This window comes from Triticum dicoccoides, chromosome 2B, assembly GCF_002162155.2.
Source record: "Triticum dicoccoides isolate Atlit2015 ecotype Zavitan chromosome 2B, WEW_v2.0, whole genome shotgun sequence".
Taxonomy (NCBI): domain Eukaryota; kingdom Viridiplantae; phylum Streptophyta; class Magnoliopsida; order Poales; family Poaceae; genus Triticum; species Triticum dicoccoides.
The window spans coordinates 683,471,565-683,494,283 of NC_041383.1; the positions used below are offsets into that span (position 1 = coordinate 683,471,565).

The following is a 22,719-nucleotide window of genomic DNA, read 5'->3' on the forward strand; positions in this document are numbered from 1 at the left end:
GGACGGGGGCAAGCGCAGGGACAGGGGCAAGCGCCGGGGACGGGGGCGAGTGCCAGGGTCGGGGGCGAGAACTGGGACGGGGCCAAGCGCTGGGGTCGGGGCGAGCACCGGGGTCGAGGGCTCCGGCGGCGACGGCACGGGGGAAGAGAGAGTGGGGATGTGGGGGAAAAGCAGAGGCAGGAAGAAGCAGAGAGAGTGAGAATTTTGGGGGTTAAGTCGAGGTAGGAGTAGTACGTTCTGGACAAACGCGCAATAGCTAAGTTAGCTATAACGCTTTTGCATAGACCGCGCTACTACTATTAAAGATAGCTATAGCGTTTTTGTCAGAAAGCGCTACTGCTATTACAGATAGCGATAGCATTTTTGTGCAAAAAGCTCTACTGCTATAGCTAGTACCTATAGCAGTTTTCCTGTTTGTTTCTTCTATTTTCTTTTCCTTTATTTTCTCTTCCTTTTATTTTATTTTATTTTCCTTTTTTCCGAGAGCAGTGAACGAAGGGAAGGTGATACAATGTATATAACTAAGGCGATATATATTGCATCATTTGACGGTTAAGTATGTATACAAAATAGGAACATATATATTACATCATTTGACCAATGCATAATGGCCAAGTGTGTACACAAAATAAGAATATATATATTACATCATTTGACCGATAACGTACGGTTCCTCAGCGTTGACGTTTTCGTTTTTGAGTGAGCTTCTTTCCCTTCTTGTTCGTTGAAGAATAATTGAGCCCCTCATTGTGACTTTTTCTTTTCCATGGAGTACGAACTTTCTTAGGTAATGTAGTATTGATTCTTATTTTGACATATACTTCATCATCATCGTCATCTTCCCTCATTGGGTTGCCGTACTGGTCATAGTCTTCCTCGTTGGCGACTCCATCCATTCCAATGATGTTCCTTTTGCCTCTCCTCACGACAACACGACTGGGATTGAACGGGTCGGTTATGAAGAAGCATTGTGACACGTTCTTAGCGTGTACCCATGGCTTGTTTTTTGTGATAGCGTTCACGGTAGCGCTCTTGGCGTCGGGTATAGTCATGGTACTGAAATACCGATTTCCTCTTTCGACATTCTTAGCCCATCTAACACGAAACATCATTGCGTTGTGCAATACAGAGTAGTCAAGCTCCCAGATCTCCTCGACCATTCCGTAAAATCTCTCAGTTGCGCCATTGTCGCTGTCGGTCATGCATTCCATCGTCACCTCTGAGTTTTGATCATCAGTGTCCATATCTTTGGCCTCCGTGTAGAACGTGTATCTGTTGATATCGTATGCCTGATAGGTGACGAGGTTGGGCGAGGGGCCATGTGCTAAGGCGTATATGAGCAATCCGTCCTTAGAGTCCTCTTCCGGGGGATTAGCAATAATATGCTCTTTGAACCAATGTAGGAAAGTGGAGTTGTGCTCTCCAGTAACTTCGGCGTCCGTCCTACATACCCCCTGGTCACGATACCTCTTTGCGATAATTTCTTTGTGCAGTGCCACGAAAGGATCTACCTCGTCTAGGTGTTGTAGCAGTACCAAGTTTGCTCTGTCAAAGTCGTTGTGTCGATCTGAGTATGCCACGTGCAGTTCCCTGTGACCGTTGGAGTGACCTTCTCCTTCGAGCCTCCCATCGTGCTTGTTAACGGGTAAACCAACACCAACACCAGGCGGCTGGTCCGCGCCATATAGAAAATTTTCACAGAAAGAGATGCACTCTTGTGTCAGATAGCCCTGGATGATGCTTCCATCCGGACGGGACATGTTATGAACAAATCCTTTGATGATCCCATTCATCCTCTCAAAAAGACATCATGTTGTGTAGGAATGATGGCCCTAGGTCTATTATGTCGTCCACAATATGGACACACATATGCACCATGACGTCAAAGAACGCGGGCCGGAAGTACATCTCAAGCTCATTCAGTATCACAACGATCTGTTCTTGTAGCCTTCGAAGCTGCTTTACACACTGACCGACTTTCGAGAGATGACATCAAAAAAGTTGCAGAGACCAATAAGCATGTCACTGACGTGCTTGTCCATTATCCCTCTAAGGGCAACAAGTAGTATTTGCGTCATCATCACATGGCAGTCATGAGACTTCATCCCGCTAAACCTTTCTTGTTCGTCTCTAGATATCTGCTTATCTTGCCACAGTAACTGGAACTAACTTTGACTCCGGTAAGTCACTTAAAGAATTGATTGATCTCAGTCGAACTTAAGATGAAGCAAGAAGGGGGGTAATAATCCTCTTCCTTTACTTTTTTGCCCTTCTTCTCCCGCGCCCCTGTCTCCGTCTCTGTCTCGTCTGACTTTTTATGGGGCGGCATGTGCAAATCTTCCATGATTTCCAAATCTTCCAAGTCTTTTCTTGCCTTTGGCCCATCCTTGGTCTTATTCGGCATGTTCATCGGTGTCGCGAGCAAGCTCTCAAGGACATTCTTACAGATATGCATTTGATCAAGGCAATTAGTTGTGTCGAGTTTGTGCTAGTACTCCAAGTCCCATAACACATACCTCGTCTTCCATACCTTCAGCAGCGGCTTCGACGCCTTTTTCATCATCTTTCCCAGCGCGGGGCACTATTCCCAGTTTTCCAACAGCTCATCGATTTTGATGCCGCTCCGCTTACGTGGAGATCCTCGATGCTCAGCGTGACCATTGAATAGATCTCCACGGTTTCTCCATGGGTCGTCCTTCTCGATCCATCTTTGATGCCCCATGTACACAATTTTCCCAGACCCGCCCTTTTTCCTTGACGTTAGCTGCTGAGACGTCGTATCATCCATGCACCGCATGCATCCGCAATATCCATGGCACACCTGGCCTGCGACATATTCGTAACTGAGATAGTCGTGCACCGTTGTGATCAGTGTGGCTCTCATGTCGAAATACTCGCCTTTGCTGGCGTCCCATGTCTTGGTCGGTGTTTTCCATAACGTGTCTAACTCCTCTTGAAGTAGCCCCAAATACGGATTAATATTATTTCCCGATTGTTTTGGCCCTTGAATCAGCATGCTCATGTGAATGTACTTCGACTTCATGCACACCCAGGGGGGAGGTTGTACATCCATACAAACACGGGTCATGTGCTATGGTTGGTGTCCTGGTTGCCAAATGTATTCATCCCATCAGTACACGCGCCGAGCACGATGTTCCTTGCATCACATTCGAAATACTGATAGAAGCCGCTCAACACTCTCCACTGGCTTCCATCCTTGACGTGTCTCAGCTTCAGATCATCTCCATCGTCGGGCTTCTTCCTCTCCGCGTGCCAGCGCATGAGTTTTGCTTCCTTGGAATCTACGAAATACCGCTGGAGATGGGGAGTGATCGGTAAGTACCGTACAACTTTCTGGGGAGATTTCTTCCTGGCCTTCTTGTATCGAGACGCATTGCACACCCGACAACTTGTTTTTTCCGCGTGATCCTTCCGATAAATTATGCAATCATTGATGCATGCATGGTATCTAACATGCGGCAGATCAAGAGGGCACACGATCTTCTTGGCCTCACCCACACTAATAGGACATAGATTCCCCGCGGGAAGAACATCCTTTAGGTACTTGAGATGCTCATCGAGGCTAGTGTCGGTCCATTTGTTTTTAGCCTTCGTCTTCAGGAGTTGGAGCATGAAACTCAAGCGGGTCACCTCAGGATTGCAACCATCATACAATGGAGTGTTCGAGTCTACCACCAGTTGCTGCAGCTTAGCCTCCTCTCTAGAAGCATCTCTCTCAGTACTCGTCTCCTTGGGAAGCAGTGCTTGAACATGAGGGTCCCGCATGATTGAACTTAGTACCGCCGAACTCTGCGGCGTGGAGTCCATGTTCTCTTCGCCGCCATATCCGGCCCCTTCTCCGCCGCCATGTCCGACCCCTTCTCCTCCGCCATGTCCGGCCCCTTCTCCGCTGCCATGTCCGGCCCCTTCTCTTCCGCCATGTTCGGCCCCTTCTCCGCCGCCATGTCCGGCCCCTTCTCCTCCGCCATGTCCGGCCCCTTCTCCGCTGCCATGTCCGGCCTCTTCCTCGCCGCCATTATCGATCATCTCTTCGTCTTGCCCCATGTCATCATTGCCCACCCCGTTGGCGTCCTCAACATCATCATCCTCATCTTGAATTATCCACCGAGTATAGCCATCCATGAAACCAGTGATGAGCAGGTGCGCTTCGACATGACCATCATCATAGGGGTCGAGCCAAACTATTCCTTTGCACCTTCGATACGGACATAAAACCTTTGTCAGGTTATTTTCTTTCATGTCCTGCACCATGATACGTCTCCAACGTGTCTACTTTTCCAGATACTTTTGCCCTTGTTTTGGACTCTAACTTGCATGATTTGAATGAAACTAACCCAGACTGACGCTGTTTTCAGCATAACTACCATGACGTTGTTTTATGTGTAGAAAAGAAAAGTTCTCGGAATGACCTGCAAATCCACGGAGGGACTTTTCAGAATTAATAAGAATTTTTGGCGAAAGAATCAAGGCCAGGGGCCCAGGGCCTGTCCACAAGATAGGGGGCGCCCCCACTAGGGCGCGCCCCCCTATCTCGTGGGCCCCCCGGACCTCCTCCGACCTCAACTCCAACTCCATATATACCGTCTCGTGGAGAAAAAAATCAGAGAGAAAGTTTCATCGCGTTTTACGATACGGAGCCGCCGCCAAGCCCTAATATCTCTCGGGAGGGCTGATCTGGAGTCCGTTCGGGGCTCCAGAGAGGGGGATTCATCGCCGTCGCCATCATCAACCATCCTCCATCACCAATTTCATGATTCTCACCTCCGTGAGTGAGTAATTCCATCATAGGCTTGCTAGACGGTGATGGGTTGGATGAGATTTACCATGTAATCAAGTTAGTTTTGTTAGGGTTTGATCCCTAGTATCCACTATGTTCTGAGATTGATGTTGCTATGACTTTTCTATGCTTAATGCTTGTCACTAGGGCCCGAGTGCCATGATTTCAGATCTGAACCTATTATATTTTCATCAATATATGTGTGTTCTTGATCCTATCTTGCAAGTCTATAATCACCTATTATGTGTTATGATCCGACAACCCCGAAGTGACAATAATCGGGACACTTCTCGGTGATGACCGTAGTTTGAGGAGTTCATGTATTGACCATGTGTTAATGCTTTGGTCCGGTTCTCTATTAAAAGGAGGCCTTAATATCCCTTAGTTTCCACTAGGACCTCGCTGCCACAGGAGGGTAGGACAAAAGATGTCATGCAAGTTCTTTTCCATAAGCACGTGTGACTATTTATGGAATACATGCCTACATTACATTGATGAACTGGAGCTAGTTCTATATCACCCTATGTTATAACTATTGCATGAGGAATCGCATCCAGCATAATTATCCATCACTGATCCATTGCCTACGAGCTTTTCATATATTGTTCTTCGCTTATTTACTTTTCAGTTGCTACTATTACAACTACTACAAAAACCCAAAAACATTTATCTTTAATGTTGCTACTGTTACCATTACTATCATACCACTTTTGCTACTAAACAGTTTGCTGCAGATACTAAGTTATCCAGGTGTGGTTGAATTGACAACTCAATTGCTAATACTCAAGAATATTCTTTGGCTCCCCTTGTGTCGAATCAATAAATTTGGGTTGAATACTCTACCCTCGAAAGTTGTTGCGATCCCCTATACTTGTGGGTTATCAAGACTAATTTTTGGCGCCGTTGCCGGGGAGCATAGTTCTATTCTCTGAGTCACTTGGGATTTATATCTGTTGATCACTATGAAGAACTTGAAAGATGCTAAGACAAAGATTTTTCCCTCAACTACGAGGGGAGGTAAGGAACTGCCATCTAGCTCTGCACTAGATTCTCCTTCCGTTATTGATAGGCTTGCGACACCTAAACCTGCTACTGCTATGAATTCTGATATGTCGCATGTTATTGATGATGCCACTTCTGCTATGCATGATGAAACTACTTCTATGCATGATACTACTTTGCCATTAGGTGAATTTCTTGATGAACAACTTGCTAGAGTTAGGGGGAATGAAAATGGTGAAGAACCTATTATTGATGATAGTGATGATGAACGTTCCCCCAATGATTATGTTTTACCTGTTGTTCCTAAGGTTTATGTTATGAACAAAGAAGCTGCTGAAGCTATTCTTGCTTGCAATGATAGAAATGATCTTAAGAAATTATTAGCTAAATGGAAGCAGTAGTCTCTTAATGCTAGAATGAAACCCGATCCTACTTTTGCTACTTCACCTATATGTGTTACTGATAAGGATTATGAATTCTCTGTTGATCATGATATTATCACTTTAGTTGAATCCGATCCTTTTTATGGCCTTGAATCTGAAACTGTTATGGCACATCTTACCAAGTTGAATGACATAGCCACCCTATTTACCCATGATGAGAAGTCTCGCTATTTATATATCCTTAAGATATTTCTGTTCTCATTAAAGGGTGAAGTTAAGACTTGGTATAATTCTCATGCTCCTGGTTGTGTGCATAGTCCCCAGGATATGATGTATTACTTCTCTGCTAAATATTTCCCTGCTCATAAGAAACAAGCTGCCTTGCGGGAAATATATAATTTTGTGCAAATCAAAGAAGAGAGTCTCCCACAAGCTTGGGGGAGGCTTATCCGGTTGCTTTATGCTTTGCCTGATCACCATCTTAAGAAAAATGAAATACTTGATATCTTTTATAATGGACTAACCGATGCTTCCAAGGACCACTTGGATAGTTGTGCTGGTTGTGTTTTCAGGGAAAGAACAGTCGACGAAGCTGAAATATTATTGAATAATATGTTGACTAATGAAAATAATTGGACTCTTCCCGAGCCAGTTTCTGAAGTAATTCCTGAACCAATTGAGCCAACTCCTGAGCCTATTCCTAAACCCACTCCGAAGAAGAGAGGTGTTTTATTCCTCAATCCTGAAGATATGCAAGAGGCAAAGAAATCAATGAAAGAAAAAGATATTAAAGCTGAAGATGTTAAGAATTTACCACCTATTGAAGAAATACATGGTCTGAATATACCGCCTGAAGAACCACATTGTCTTGATAATCCGACACAGGTAGTGAAGGTAAATTCTCTCTATAGATACGATAAAGTTGAAATACCCTCTACTAAAGTTCATAGCCCATGCTTAGATGAATTTGATGACTTTATGGCTAGACAAGAAAGTTTTAATGCTTAAGTTGGTAGAGAGTTAAAGAATAATGCTTTCGAGATAGGACGCGTAGGTGATAATCTGGCTAGAGTTAAATATGAACTTCACCGCATTAGCAAATATGCTTCTATGGTTGCTACTCAAGTTGAGCAAGTACTCAAAGCTCAAAATGATTTGCTTGATGAGTTGAATAATAAAAATGATTTTGCCGTTAGAGTGGCTACTAGAACTGGTAGAATGACTCAAGAACCTTTGTATCCTGAAGGCCACCCTAAAAGGATTGAACAAGATTCTCAGAATAATAATCTAGATGTTCCTAGTTCTTCTAATAAGAAGAAAAAGAAAAATGATAGGAATTTGCAAACTTCTAGTGAACCTAATGTTGAAACACTTGAGAATCCCAACAATACTTCTATCTCTGATGCTGAAACACAATCCGGAGATGAACATGAACCTGATGATAATGCTAACAATGATGTTCATGTGGATGCTCAACCTAGTAATAACAATGATGTAGAGATTGAACCTGTTGTTGATCTTGATAACCCACAATCAAAGAATCAACGTTATGATAAGAGAGATTTTGTTGCTAGGAAGCACGGTAAAGAAAGAGAACCATGGGTTCAGAAACCCATGCCCTTTCCTCGTAAACCATCCAAGCCAAAGAATGATGAGGATTTTGAGCGCTTTGCTAAAATGATTAGACCTATTTTCTTACGTATGCGCTTAACTGATATGCTTAAAGTAAATCCTTATGCTAAATATATGAAGGATATCATCACAAATAAAAGAAAGATACCAGAAGCTGAAATTTCCACCATGCTTGCTAGTTACACTTTTAAGGGTGGAATACCAAAGAAACTTGGAGATCCGGGTGTTCCAACTATACCATGCTCCATTAAAAGAAATTATGTTAGAACTGCTTTATGTGATCTTGGAGCCAGTGTTAGTGTTATGGCTCTCTCTTTATATCGTAGACTTGAATTGAATAAGTTGACACCTACTGAAATATCTTTGCAAATGGCTGATAAATCAACTGCTATACCTGTCGGTATTTGTGAGGATGTGCCTGTTGTGGTTGCAAATGTCACTATCTTAACGGACTTTGTTATTCTTGATATTCCCGAGGACGATAGTATGTCTATTATCCTTGGTAGACCTTTTCTTAATACTGCAGGGGCTGTTATTGATTGCAACAAAGGCAATGTCACTTTTCATGTTAATGGCAATGAGCATACGGTACACTTTCCGAGGAAACAATCTCAAGTTCATAGCATCAATTCTATTGAAAAAGTTCCAACTATCATTTTTGGAGGTTTTGAATTTCCTCTCCCTACTGTCAAGAAAAAGTATGATATTCTTATTGTTGGGGATTTTCATATCCCCGTTGAGGTAACTTAGTGTTATTCGAAATTTCTCCGGTTCCGTGTTATTCGGAATGAGTTTGTTAACAAGACTTGATCAACCTTGTTAGCGGGTTCATTTTGATGACCACGAGATGGATGAAACTAGAAGGCACAACCTTCTGTACCCTCTTTTTACTTTCTGTTATTTAGAATAAATAAAGAAAAAATAGTATTATCCGTCTGTTTCCTGAATTATCCGTGCAATAAAAAATAGTCCGAAAATAAAAGTGCTCCAAATGCCCTGCAAATTTAGTCTGATTTTTTCTGGAATATTTGAGGATTTTAGACACTGAAAACACTGCAAAAGGGGCAAGAACCAGGCCACGAGAGAGGAGGGCGCGCCCCCCTGTCTCGTGGGCCCCTGGTGGCTCTCCTCCACTTATGCCAGCACCCACACACTCCATCTTCTACCCCAAAAAAATCCCCATCCAGCTCAAGCACGAGTTCTAGCTCGTTTTGCTGCGATTTTCAATCTCTTAGCTCAAAGCTCCATTCACAAAACTGCTTTGGGAGATTGTTGCTTGGTATGTGACTCCTCCATTGGTCTAATTAGTTTTTGTTTTAGTGCTTCATCCATTGCAAATCCTTGCTGTCTTGGTGACCCTGTTCTTGAGCATGCATGTTAAATTTTTGAGGTTCCAAGTAATTCTAATGCATGATATGGGCTCTAGGCACTTGTAGGAGTAGTTGCTATCAATCTTGTTTAGTTTTATGCACTTTTATTTTGAAGTTACTAAAATTTCAGAAATTTTCAGAAAAAGAAATATGCTTAGGAGAATGTACCAAGGTGGTTCCTCGGCAAAGAAAGGGCCAAGGATTGCTATACGTGAGCAAGACGTTGAATTGCCGAGGAATGCATATGTACGGGCTTGTGAGTGGCCATCCGATGATTTTATGATTGAAGCATGCTTCCAGGAGGAATTTGACGCATATGTGCATAATGCTGAGATGGAGGACTTCTTACAAGATAATTGTCCTCAGTACTCTCAATTGACTGATTCCTTTGTGCGGAGGTTTAAATATAACTGTACGCGTAATTCTCCTAGTGTCCTATTTGATATTTATGATACATCTTACACCATGGACTTAGAGGATTTTACAACTGCTTGCAAACTCCCGCAGTGGGGTAATATTAATGATCCTCCCAAATGTGAATTTAGAGATTTCCTTGTGAATATTACTGTGGGTGAATCTAGGGACGTAGCACAAGCTACCATAGGGAGCATTTATTTTCCTGCTTTACATTACTTTGCTCTCTTTATTGGTAGATGCATTAACGATAAGGACGAGGTATGTCACATGTGTGCCCCTAATCTTTGTGTCCTCAAGAGTGCTGTGTCAGGTTATAAAGGTTATAACTTGGGGACAGTTGTTGCACGTAGGTTGCAGAATAATAGTAGAAAGGGAAATTTCTTTGGTGGAATTTATGCAACCCGTGTGGCTAATTTTCTTGGTATAGCCCCGTGAGAAGGAGATATGATAATGCATCCTGTTTATTTGTATAAAGAAGCTATGTTTAGTCATCATTTTCTTGAGAGGAATGTACAATTCCTCCATTATCGACTAATCTATGACAGACGCAACATCGTCCCTGTCACTCTTCCTGCTTCCTACCTTTTTGATTATCAGGCAAGAGGAGGATATGTTATCACCAGGGAAGAAGCCACTGAATATGAGAGGGGAATGGAGGCAGCTCGCCAACACGCTGCTGCCCAGGAGGCTGTTGCCTCTGCATCTCAGTACAATCCCAGTTTCACTTATGGATATCAGCCAGGCGGTCCTTGGTATTAAACCAACTTAGGCCAAAAGCCTAAGCTTGGGGGAGTACGTATTTCTCACCGACTTTGCATTCATGTTCACACACTAGTCGTCGATGATCATACTCTTTCATTGTATTATCCATGTTAGTTTAAATTCCCTTTTTCTAGTTTCTTCTTGTGTGTTTGATAAATCTTGAGAAAAACCAAAAAAAATTAGTTAGTTTAATTTCCTTGCTTGTAGTAGAAATTAAAATGAAAAACCAAAAAGATTTCTAGTTCTTCTTTTTTTTACTTGTTGGGAGCTTTCTCATGTAAATAGTTTTATTTTCTTTCCTTTGGGGGTCGAGAAGACCATATTGAAAATGCTTAGTGGCTCTTATATGCATGATTGTTTATTTAATTTAGAGCCCATATTACTTGTCTTCTCTCTTGAATTGAATGCTTGCAGATTCCAGCTTAGTCCAATAAATGTACACTCTTATTATTATACACATCGTTCGGTCGTGCGAGTGAAAGGCAATAATGACGATATATGATGGACTTATTGGGATGAGAAAAGTTGGTATGAACTCGACCTCTCTTGTTTTTGTAAATATGATGATTCATCGTTCCTGAGTCAGCTATTATGAAGTAAACATATTTGCAATGACATTTAGAGATTATAGTTACTTGTTCCATGCTTGATTAGTTATGAGTTATAATGATTTACCTTGCGTGCCAACATGATATTAGAATGATTATGATGTGGTATGATGGGATGGTATCCTCCTTTAAATGAATTGAGTGACTCGACTTGGCACATGTTTACGCATGTAGTTGAATCAAATCAACGCAGCCTTTACGATATTTATGTTCATGATGGATTATATCCTATTCATGCTTGTACTTGGTGTGAATTAATTTTAATGCATGCTTACGACTGTTGTCGCTCTCTCAGTTGGTCGCTTCCCAGTCTTTTGCTAGCCTTCACCTGTACTAAGCGGGAATACTGCTTGTGCATCCAAACTCCTTAAACCCCAAAGTTGCTCCATATGAGTCCACTATACCTACCTATATGCGGTATTTACCTGCCGTTCCAAGTAAATTTGTATGTGCCAAACTCCAAACCTTCAAATGAAATTATGTTTTGTATACTCAAGCAGCTCATGTAACAACTAGGGCTGCCTATATCTTTCATGCTAGGTGGGTTATTCTCAGAGGAGTGGACTCCGCTCCTCATTCACGAGAAAGGGCCGGTAACCGGGATGCCCAGTCCCATGATCCAAAAAGATCAAAGCAAATGAAAATAATTAAACAAAACTCCCCCAGGGTTGTTGTATGTTGGAGGCACTCGTTATTTCGAGCAAGCCATGGATTGATGCTTGTTGGTGGTTGGGGGAGTATAAACCTTTACTATTCTGTTTGGGAACTACCTATAATGCATTTAGTGTGGAAGATACAGCCATCTCATAGGTGTTGTGTTGACAGCGAAAGTATACCGCTCAAAATGTTATTCAATCTCTATTTTAAAATCGAGCTCTGGCACCTCTACAAATCCCTGCTTCCCTCTGCGAAGGGCCTATCTATTTACTTTTATGTTGAGTCATCACCCTTTTTATTAAAAGCATCCGCTGGAGAGCGCACTATCATTTGCATTCATTATTATTGGTTTATATTGGGTATGACTTAACTGGATCTCTTTTACTATGAATTACAATGTTTAGTCAGTCCTTGATCTTTAAAGGTGCTTTGCGTTTATGTTTTGCGGTCTTAGAAAGGGCTAGCGAGATACCATTTTGTTATATCATGTTATGATTATTTTGAGAAAGTGTTGTCATCCGAGTTTTATTATTATGACTTGCTAGTTGATTATGCTATTGATGTGAGTAATTGTGAGACCTATGTGTTATTGTGAGTATGGTTAGTTCGTAATATTTGCTGAAATTTGAATGCTGGCTTTTCATGTTTACAACAACAAGAGCAAACAGAGTTTGTAAAAGTTTTTCCTTATCACTTTGAGTTTATCAACTGAATTGCTTGAGGACAAGCAAATGTTTAAGCTTGGGGGAGTTGATACGTCTCCAACGTATCTACCTTTCCAAATACTTTTGCCCTTGTTTTGGACTCTAACTTGCATGATTTGAATGAAACTAACCTGGACTGACACTGTTTTCAGCAGAACTACCATGATGTTGTTTTATGTGTAGAAAAGAAAAGTTCTCGGAATGACCTGCAATTCCAAGGAGGGACTTTTCAGAATTAATAAGAATTTTTGGCGAAAGAATCAAGCCAGGGGGCCCAGGGCCTGTCCACGAGATAGGGGGGTCGTGGGCCCCCCGGACCTCCTCCGACCTCAACTCCAACTCCATATATACCGTCTCGCGGAGAAAAAATCAGAGAGAAAGTTTCATCGCGTTTTACGATATGCAGCCGCCGCCAAGCCCTAATCTCTCTCGGGAGGGCTGATCTGGAGTCTGTTCGGGCTCCAGAGAGGGGGATTCGTCGCCATCGTCATCATCAACCATCCTCCATCACCAATTTCATGATGCTCACCGCCGTGAGTGAGTAATTCCATCGTAGACTTGCTGGACGGTGATGGGTTGGATGAGATTTACCATGTAATCAAGTTAGTTTTGTTAGGGTTTGATCCCTAGTATCCACTATGTTCTGAGATTGATGTTGCTATGACTTTTCTATGCTTAATGCTTGTCACTAGGGCCCGAGTGCCATGATTTCAGCTCTGAACCTATTATGTTTCATCAATATATGTGTGTTCTTGATCCTATCTTGCAAGTCTATAATCACCTATTATGTGTTATGATCCGACAACCCCGAAGTGACAATAATCGGGACACTTCTCGGTGATGACCGTAGTTTGAGGAGTTCATGTATTCACCATGTGTTAATGCTTTGGTCCGGTTCTCTATTAAAAGGAGGCCTTAATATCCCTTAGTTTCCACTAGGACCCCGCTGTCACGGGAGGGTAGGACAAAAGATGTCATGCAAGTTCTTTTCTATAAGCACGTGTGACTATTTACGAAATACATGCCTACATTACATTGATGAACTGGAGCTAGTTCTATATCACCCTATCTTATAACTATTGCATGAGGAATCGCATCCGGCATGATTATCCATCACTGATCCATTGCCTACGAGTTTTTCATATATTGTTCTTCGCTTATTTACTTTTCCGTCGCTACTGTTACAACTACTACAAAAACCCAAAAACATTTATCTTTACTGTTGCTACTGTTACCATTACTATCATACCACTTTTGCTACTAAACAGTTTGCTGTAGATACTAAGTTATCCAGGTGTGGTTGAATTGACAACTCAACTGCTAATACTCAAGAATATTCTTTGGCTCCCCTTGTGTCGAATCAATAAATTTGGGTTGAATACTCTACCCTCGAAAGCTGTTGCGATCCCCTATACTTGTGGGTTATCATACCACCGACCGCAACCACCTGTCCACCATCATTCCACTGACCATCATGAACGCCTGCATGGTAATAATAAACAAATTGATTATAAAAATGCATGCATGCATTAAAGTCATACAAAAATTCGGCATGATCTTCCCTAAAAATAAGACATATAGAGTTTGCCCGAAATTCGCCGAAACGGAAATAAATCGACATTTCGGCAAAACATCGGCAACTCAAGCACAATTCGGCGGCAACTCAAGCCACACACACAATTTCCATCATATCACGCGATTATGTCATATCACACACATACACATATGTCCATTCTTGCAAAAGCACAAATTTTTAATCACCTATCTCGAGATCGAGCACGGTGATGATGATGTCGATCGGTGTCACCACACGCCTAGGGAATGATCAAAAGTGGACAAAGCTTACTTCTTGAGATGGCTAGATCTAGTTAGGGAGGTACATAGCTCACTTCATTAAATGGGTAGATCTACCAAGCTAGTTGGGAAAGGAGATGACTTTATCTAGTGGAGGGAGAGGAAAAAGAGAAAGGATATGCATTAATGGAGGTGGTGTAAGTTAGCTAGGAGTAATAAAGAGAGTGAAAGGTAGGTAGAAGAGGGAGAGTAATGGGGGGAGAAGTAGTGAGGAAGAAGCAAAGTGAGGGAGAGAGGAGGTGGGAGGTAGGGGAAAGTGAGGAAGAGAGGATGGGGGAGGGGGAGGGGGAGGGAGAAAGGTGGTATATGTTGGGCTTAGCAGTAGCGCTGGTCATAAACCGTGCTACTACTATTAACGTAGCAGCAGCGCGCTTACGCCTCACGCGCTACTGCTAAGTGGGTCCCGCCATGTGGTCAGTTTTAAAAATAGCGACAATTAGCAGTAGCGCGTCCCACAAAAAGTGTGCTATTAATATGACTTTATCAGCAACGCGCTTATAAACACCACGCTACTGCTAAACCTAGGTTGGCGGGAACTGTCGGTCGATTTTAGTAGCAGCGTGGTTCCGCCCAGACGCACTACTGCTAAGTCAGTAGCAGTAGCGCTTGTTTTTATCACGCGCTGCTGCTAATTAGCAGTAGCGCGTTCCCCTGAACCGCGTTGCTGCTAAGATTCTGTGTATAAGGTTTTCCCTAATAGTGGACTTCCGCGAGATATGATGAAGACACACCTACACACGCCGTTCGACAACGCTAGACGCACCATTAAGATGGGGATTAAACATGGGATTCATTATTCCTACCGAGGAACATCATTACCACCACATAGCCCCAACCAAGAGGTTGAACTAACAAGAATGAGAGCGGGGTCCCTCTAGTTGGTGAGAGGCCGAGGTCCTCGGCACCTCCACACGACCCAAAGCCATCGGAGACAGGGCAGACCGGCAGCGGCGGCCGATGGAGCAAGAGCCAACAATATACTGTTTGAGACACGGGGATCGAGAGCCAACACTGGAAATGGATTTGATCAGTTGAACTCCATTATGCACAGTATTATGAAATGGCGCTTTCAGCTGCTAGAAATGGAGTAAAGAACGTTATCTCCACTTATAATAATCTGTAAGTATATATGTCAACTAGATAGCCGTTGACATTCTCCTATCTCGCAGTACAGAGCAGTACGTAGTACGTAGTACACACTGCGTGCAAGTACACAAGCGCAAGCAGTACTTGAAATAATTGAAATGGGTGGAGAGGGAGGTTATTTCAGAAGCGTATATATACATACAGGTAGCGTGTGTGGTGTACTGCATATACTCAAGGTAACGATCATAAGCTCGACATGGCGCCGAGGTCAGCAGCTCTAGCGGTCGTCGTGGTGGCGGCTACGCTCCTTGCCCTGTGTGGCTCGACGGAGGCCCACACGCAGCTCGGGGCGTACAACAAGACGTGTCCCCAGGCCGAGGACATCGTGTTCAAGGAGATGACCGCCGTCCTCGCCAAGTCGCCCGGCCTCGCCGGCTCCCTGCTCAGGCTCTTCTCCGTCGACTGCTTGCTCGGAGTAAGTAAAGTCTATTGATAGCTAGGCAGGTCAATGGGTCAAATTCACGATAGTGAGTGAATTCACTGCGCGCAGGGCTGCGAGGGGTCGATTCTTCTCGACTCCACGGCCAACAACACGGCGGAGAAGGACTCGCCGCTCAACAAGGACCTCCGCGGCTACGACGTCGTCGACTCCATCAAGGCAAAGCTCGAGGCGGCCTGCCCCGGCATCGTCTCCTGCGCCGACGTCCTCGCCCTCGCCGCTCGCGACTCCGTGCGGATCGTACGTCGTCTCACTCACCTACTTCCTTCAGTATCGGTTGCATCATCGACCTTGCATTGCATTGATCTTCTCTGTATCTGCCAGACCAAGGGGCCGTACATCCCGATGCCAACGGGGCGGCAGGACGGAAAGAGGTCGTCTGCCGCCGACGTCGCCCCCAACACCCCCAAGCCGGGCGCCAACATCACCGACCTCATCGCCCTCTTTGCCAGGTTCAACCTCACCGCCAAGGACCTCGCCGTGCTCTCCGGCGCGCACACCATCGGCAAGGCTCACTGCTCCGCCTTCTCCCCTCGCCTCTACAACTTCACCGCCAACAACAGCGCCTCCGACCCCACGCTTGACGCCAACTACACGGCGACGCTCCGCGGCCAGTGCAGGGCCGGCGACCTCGCTACCCTGGTCCACCTCAACCCTGGCAGCGGCACCAAGTTCGACCTCGGGTACTACAGGGACGTCGCGGCGAGCAGGGGCCTCCTCTCCACCGACGCCGCGCTGCTCCTCGACGGAGACACCAGGGCCTACGTGATGCGCCAGGCCAATGCCACCGCGCCCGACGAGTTCTTCGCCGATTTCGCCGCGTCCTTCGTCAACATGAGCAAGATAGGCGTGCTGACGCACCACAAGGGCGAGGTAAGGAGGCAGTGCTCCGCTGTCAACCCGCCGTCAGCCTCCTCTTTGGCGCCTGTCACCGTGAGTGCGCATGCCGTGCTACTCGCGAGCTGTTTCGTCTCCATCGTTACCATGGCGCTTGTTCTCTAGCCAGCAACTTGTGTAAGTGATTGATTTGGGTTTTTTGTTTTTGTTTTTTAAAGGGGTTATTTGTGTTTGTTTTTGTCTCCATTATTCGCGGTGGTAAGTACTCCTATGTCACCAATTCTCATTGTAAGCACATATATTGCTCTCTGATGGTGACCATCGCTGCAGGCTACGGCGCTTGTGCTTACTATATATTCTCTCCTGTCCTTTTTACTCCGGGTATAAGATTTATGTCAAGTCAAACTTTGCAAGGTTTAACAAAATTGATAGTATTAGAAAAATATCATCTATAGTATCAAATCCTTTTCTAAAATATACAGTATCAAATATATGTAATATACATTCCGTAATCAAGCTAATGATATTGATTTGGTACTGTGAATGTTGATAAACTTTTCTGTAAGATAAAACTTTAATGCATACGGAAAAGGAATGGAGGTAGTATGTCCACAACTGCTTGTGGATTATCCCCCGCCAAAAAATCGGCTTGGGGATTGTGATTGTCATCCAAGGCTTTCCTGGAATAAATGAACCATCAGTGGTTCTGGTTGCGCAAAGAAATTTCACATTGTTTGTGCATTGGCCAAAGCAATTAGGCCAAAGAGTTGAAACCTAAATTCAAAATTAAATGAAATTTAACCAGTTTTTCATCAATTTTAGACAAAGAAGTTTGTAAATTCTGATTGAGTGGTGCTAGCACTAGAAGCATCAAAACCACAGAAGACATCCCTCTTCATTCCAAAACTAACGCCTAATGCAGCATTTTGAAGAACAAGATTATATCTAGAATCAATCAAGTCCAATAAATCTTGTTAGTTGGACTATTATGTCGTTTGGTGAAGAAGACATCTCTAGTTGTGAAAAGGCGTCTCTTCATGGAGAGACACGTCTCTTGATGAAAAGACATATCTTCAAGACGTGTCTCTTTGTAGGAAAAAATGTCTTTTCATGAAAGGACATGTTAAAAAAATTGAAAAGGTATAATAATTGTTAGATTACCATGTTACACAAAATTTATTAAGTACTCAAAATATGTGATCACTAAGATTGCATTAACTGGGCTAGAAAACAAACACACCAAAATTTAACAATGAATTGGTTTATGCATTTTATCAACATTTAAATTTTGCAACTCTACACTTCAAAATAAAAATGAAAATAATTGAAAATACACTCACTAAAAACATATAACATTACTCGCGGCAAAGCGTGGCCTTTACACTAGGTTTATGCAATAAATCGGGGGGAGGGGGGTGTGGTCCTTTGTGACCCCTCAAGTGTGTTTGAAAAAAAATCGTGAGAGTGGACTTCTGTTATTAAAGAACTCGTAGAAGCCAATTAATTTGTCAAAATCTTTGATAAACTAATGTATCTTACTCATTTAGGAAGAGATTAAGGTGTATTTTGCACATCCAGATACACCTTGCCTCGGTTCCCATGAACATACATAACATAGAAGAAAAAAAATGCTCCCCTAAAAAAAGGAATAAAAAATGCAAAGGAAGAAAGGAACAAAGCAGTGAAGTTTAAGTCATTGAAAATGGAATGTTTGTCATCTAAGTTACAAATAATGCTTGGGAAATTTTTTATAGACATCATGACCATTTATAACAATTTATTTTCTCCTGATTTTGTAAGTGATGTCTTGTTTTTCCCGAGAAGAAGGTCGAAATACCCTGCCTCTACATCATTGTGATTTACACATTAGATTTTATTAAAAAAAGCTAATGCGAGGTAATGAGGCCAAAATCATCAACAAGAGGAGTACAAAACATAGAGAACTACAAAAAATTTTGCAAGATATGAATGCAGTACCTATGACTAAGTCAACTTATTCTAGAAGGACGCCTTCCAAAAAGAATAAACGTGCCCACACCATCGACACCCCGGCTGGTCGAAAACGGTCAACACAGGGATTTTCATCATGGCCGAGACCAATCACCAAAGGCCAACAATCAACCAATAGAGGACGCCTTGGGAAGGTAGTAAACAAATGAAGTCTAGAACATGAGTTTTCACACCATATATGAAGTAGCAATAATTCTACACTTACGTGAAGTTACGAAAGTTCTACGTAAATCCTTCTCGCTAATTATCTCTGCCCCTCTGATTTTCAGGGGGGTCGGCCCCATCCTCCCCTTAGGTCCAATAGTAATCCTCCACATAAGTTTTCCCGTTAACTTACGTAGAATATTTTCGCATGTCTAGCATTGCTCTATGAAGTAGTGTTTTAGTACTCCCTTCATTTTTATATACAAAGACATAAACTCAAATTACATGTACCAAGGTAACATTTAATACATGTTTTGCAACCTAATTTTTCTGTTCGTTTACTGGGATCATTAATACACCGCATGCATGCAAGAAAACTGAATGGAGGAAGTAGCTAGTATCATTATGACTGCATGCATGCAAGTATTAAGCAAGTTGCTAGTAAGAGGAAACACCATTAATTTTTGCCTCGATTACTGTTGGTGGCCTTGTATAGATGCAAAATCTATATTTCATAGTGGCCTTGTATAGGTAAATGGAGGGAGTAACAATCTTGATGTTGTATCTTTGCAAAGTTACGCAGCCAATACTCCATGACATGATTAAATGGTCCTAGCGGACGAGTGGGGTGTAATGCCACCTTAGATCATGTTCGATCCTCTCCACTCCTCAAGTGCGCTCCCGAAGCGGACGGAGCAGCGCCGAACCGCACGGGCTCCGTGGAGTCAAAAGAGCGGAGCAGAACATTATGCAGTTCATTTTTCACAGAGTGGCTAAAACCGAACTCCGCGGGCTCTGCAGAATCAGAAATGATGAAGCGGATTAGGTGGAGTGGAGAGATTCCGAACGGGCTCTTAAACTATCACTACGACCACCGGTAAGTCGCTCATATCATGGCGAGGATCTGGCCGCTACCATTCCACACCCGCATGAACTAACTAGCAACATCCAACACTCCCCTTGGGTAGTTACCTCGCCCTTCGTGTGAACAAAAGTAGATGTCGCACTGCTTGATGCCAATGGCAAACCGCCAACGGATCTCAGCCCTATCAACATTGTCTTGCTCCAAGAGTCTGATGCTCACCGACGCCCATCAGAGGCGGACGCACTACCCTCGGACGCCAGATGTGTCGCTTGGAGGGCCATCGTTGCATCATCCTACGTCGACCGATCTGCAGCTCGCATCCATCACGCTGCCATGTCATCTATCATCCTGCATCGTCTGGCCTAGTAGTGACACGCGTGTTGATGGTTGAATTGAGAACCTCGGAGGCCGCTATGACAACCAACATCATTGGTGCAATGAAGCGACCACAGAGAGGACAACTCATCAACTCATACCACCACATTAGGCCACTGGGAGCATCGCCAGTTGCCACCATGATGCCAATGTGCAGCCATGCCTTCCACGAGTCGCACCCATTGGAGTACCATCCTGGGAACCTGGAACCGCTAACCTCAATCATGTGTGGGTCAAGCGACGAAACCAAATGACATCTCCTCAGCAAGCAGGGCACTGATAACGTGGCACTTGGTGTGTAGTCGATGTTGTTGCACCACTACACTTGTTGGGATCGAGCCCGTCCTTCTCGCCTCGCTTGCTGAAGTAGGCGCAATGCGTTGACGTGTGCAAAACCACCGCTACTAATCCACAGTGGGGAGGATGAGATGAAGAGAGGGTCTAGTGAGGGAATAGGTGGGCGCTGCCACAATGCCATCACATGTGGCAGGGACTTGAGAATGGGAGTTGAATCCCTGATGCTGGAGGATCAGAGGTTCGGTTGGGGCTTCACGAGTGATATTTTTACACTCATTCCACCATTGTTTAAACCATATATTCCCGAAATATATGAGAGAATCACCTCGATACTACCGCAAATGACTAATGAATGCAAGAAATTGCAAAATCCTTTGTTTAATGTGTTTCCGCAGGAAATGGGCCAACAATAAAAGAAAATCATCACTTGGAAGGAAACAACAAGTTTGGAAACCAAGCCAAGGCAAATGGAGTCGCCAAGAGAGAAACAGGGGAGAAGACAGTGCAAGGTACGAGCGCACACGCTCATACCCGCGGTCGTACCACGCATCGTTGATCGTCGTGTCCACCTAAACAAACTTTATAAAGGGGTCGAGTCCTAATTCGCAACATAGAGGATCGACATAACCGCCCATTGACAAAATAGAGAAGTAGAAGAAATCTAGAAACCATAGAGCCGCCATTTTCCGTCTCATGTCCATAGCCATCACCCCCTTCATCACCGCACCATTCTCTCCAAGTTAATCATAATTGTAATTGGTGCAACGCAATCGACAACTACTGTAAGAGAATTTTCAATCAACCATTCATCGTTATGTCATCTTCAATGACTTCATATTGTGATTCAGCCATGATGTATGAGTAATTCCTTAAGTCAATGGGTTGAGGCAAAGGCTTGTAGGCCTATGTATTTGTGCACGGGATCATTGGAATGACTTTGCTTGATTTGTGTTATTTGTATGTGCGCTTCACAATGGATTTATCTTTTGTTTTCCTCTTGTTCTAAGTCCATGTAGGTACCCAGGCTCATGTAGTTCGATCAAGGAGGAGTTAAGAAGCAAGGATGCATTGAACACGATTCTGAGCATGATGAGTGTTATTTTTACACTCCTCTAACCTGAGTTTACACCGAAATATTTCATTAAAACTGAGATATTCACTTCGATATTGCTATTAATGACTAACGAATACAGAGGATTCCAAATATTTGATTTTTATTTAGTTTCCACGGGAAATTGGCTATTTTATGGATGAAATCAGGCCAATACATGAAAAAGAGTAAAGTGGAGATAGAGGAACTCAAGTGGGAGGTGCAACAGAGAAGCCAGAGCAAAAGATGGTGTTCCATACAACCATCCCCGCTCGTATGGATGGTCGTATCGTGTGCCAACCGAGGCGTTCGATCAACCTGAACAACTTTTATAAAAGGAACTTTTATAAAAGGTCTGACTCTAAATGAGCAGCAGATGAAGTGCCACATCGTCATCTTCACAACAGTCATCTCCATCAACCCTAGTTGCCGCCATTTCCCATCACCACCTTCACCACCACCATAGTTCTCAGCCATCTAGTCATAATTGTAATCGTGTATCACATCTAGCATGCATTGCAACACATATTATCAATCAACCAATCTTCATGATGTGCTCTTCAATGAGTTCTTCGTGTGATCTGATCTCCATGTGTGAGTACTTCGGTAAGGTCATGGGTTGAGGCAAGGCCTTGACACCCAATGTATTTGTTGGAGGAATTGATGGAAGTACTTTGAATTAACATCCCGTATGTGTAGCATAAAGTTACTTCATAGCTTTCTCTTGTCTCATCCGTGTTCTTCATCCCTGCAAGTACCCAGAATCATGGAGAGCGAGTCATAGAGAGATAAGGGCAGGGAGACCATGAAGTGCTATTCTGAACACCTGCGGCAGAAAGATTTAGTACGGTAACACGGATCCTATCTCTAGGGATTCAAGAGTGTAGTCCTTAAACGCCTTATGCTTCTGTCCAATTATTGCTATCTTAATTACCGAGGCAACGCCACACAACGAATAGGGCCTTCACTTGGACAATTGGCTCTTCATGCAAGACACGTGCCGGTCAAGACGTATTTTGGACACGTCCCTCACTTCGATACGTAGCAAGCACATCTTGATGGATGAATTCCAGAGCACAAATCATGGTCATGATGATCCCGACACAAATATATGATTGTAACCATAACTCCTCATACCCATGCCTATTTTTATTACAAGTGTTTTCAGTATCAACTTGATTCCGATCCGGATAAAAGTTGGAATCTAGTTCTCTAGCAAAAGCATGTTAGAAACCCTTACTTAAAGGGCACCGTCCTCTCATGGGTTCGATAACTCGGGTCACCTCTGGGAAAAAGAAGAGAATCCCTTTTGCTCCTTTACCGGATCAC

At 43.6% G+C, this 22,719-nt stretch overlaps 1 protein-coding gene across 1 annotated transcript; it reads left to right on the plus strand.

The window, feature by feature from the left end:
* Positions 1 to 15,509: 15,509 nt before the first annotated feature.
* On the plus strand, positions 15,510 to 16,996 carry LOC119365589 (peroxidase 1-like). The gene is made up of 3 exons (XM_037631236.1): positions 15,510 to 15,748; positions 15,824 to 16,012; positions 16,097 to 16,996. The coding sequence occupies exons 1-3, from the start codon at positions 15,530 to 15,532 to the stop codon at positions 16,772 to 16,774; spliced, it is 1,086 nt and encodes a 361-aa protein (XP_037487133.1). The 5' UTR covers positions 15,510 to 15,529; the 3' UTR covers positions 16,775 to 16,996.
* Positions 16,997 to 22,719: the final 5,723 nt, after the last annotated feature.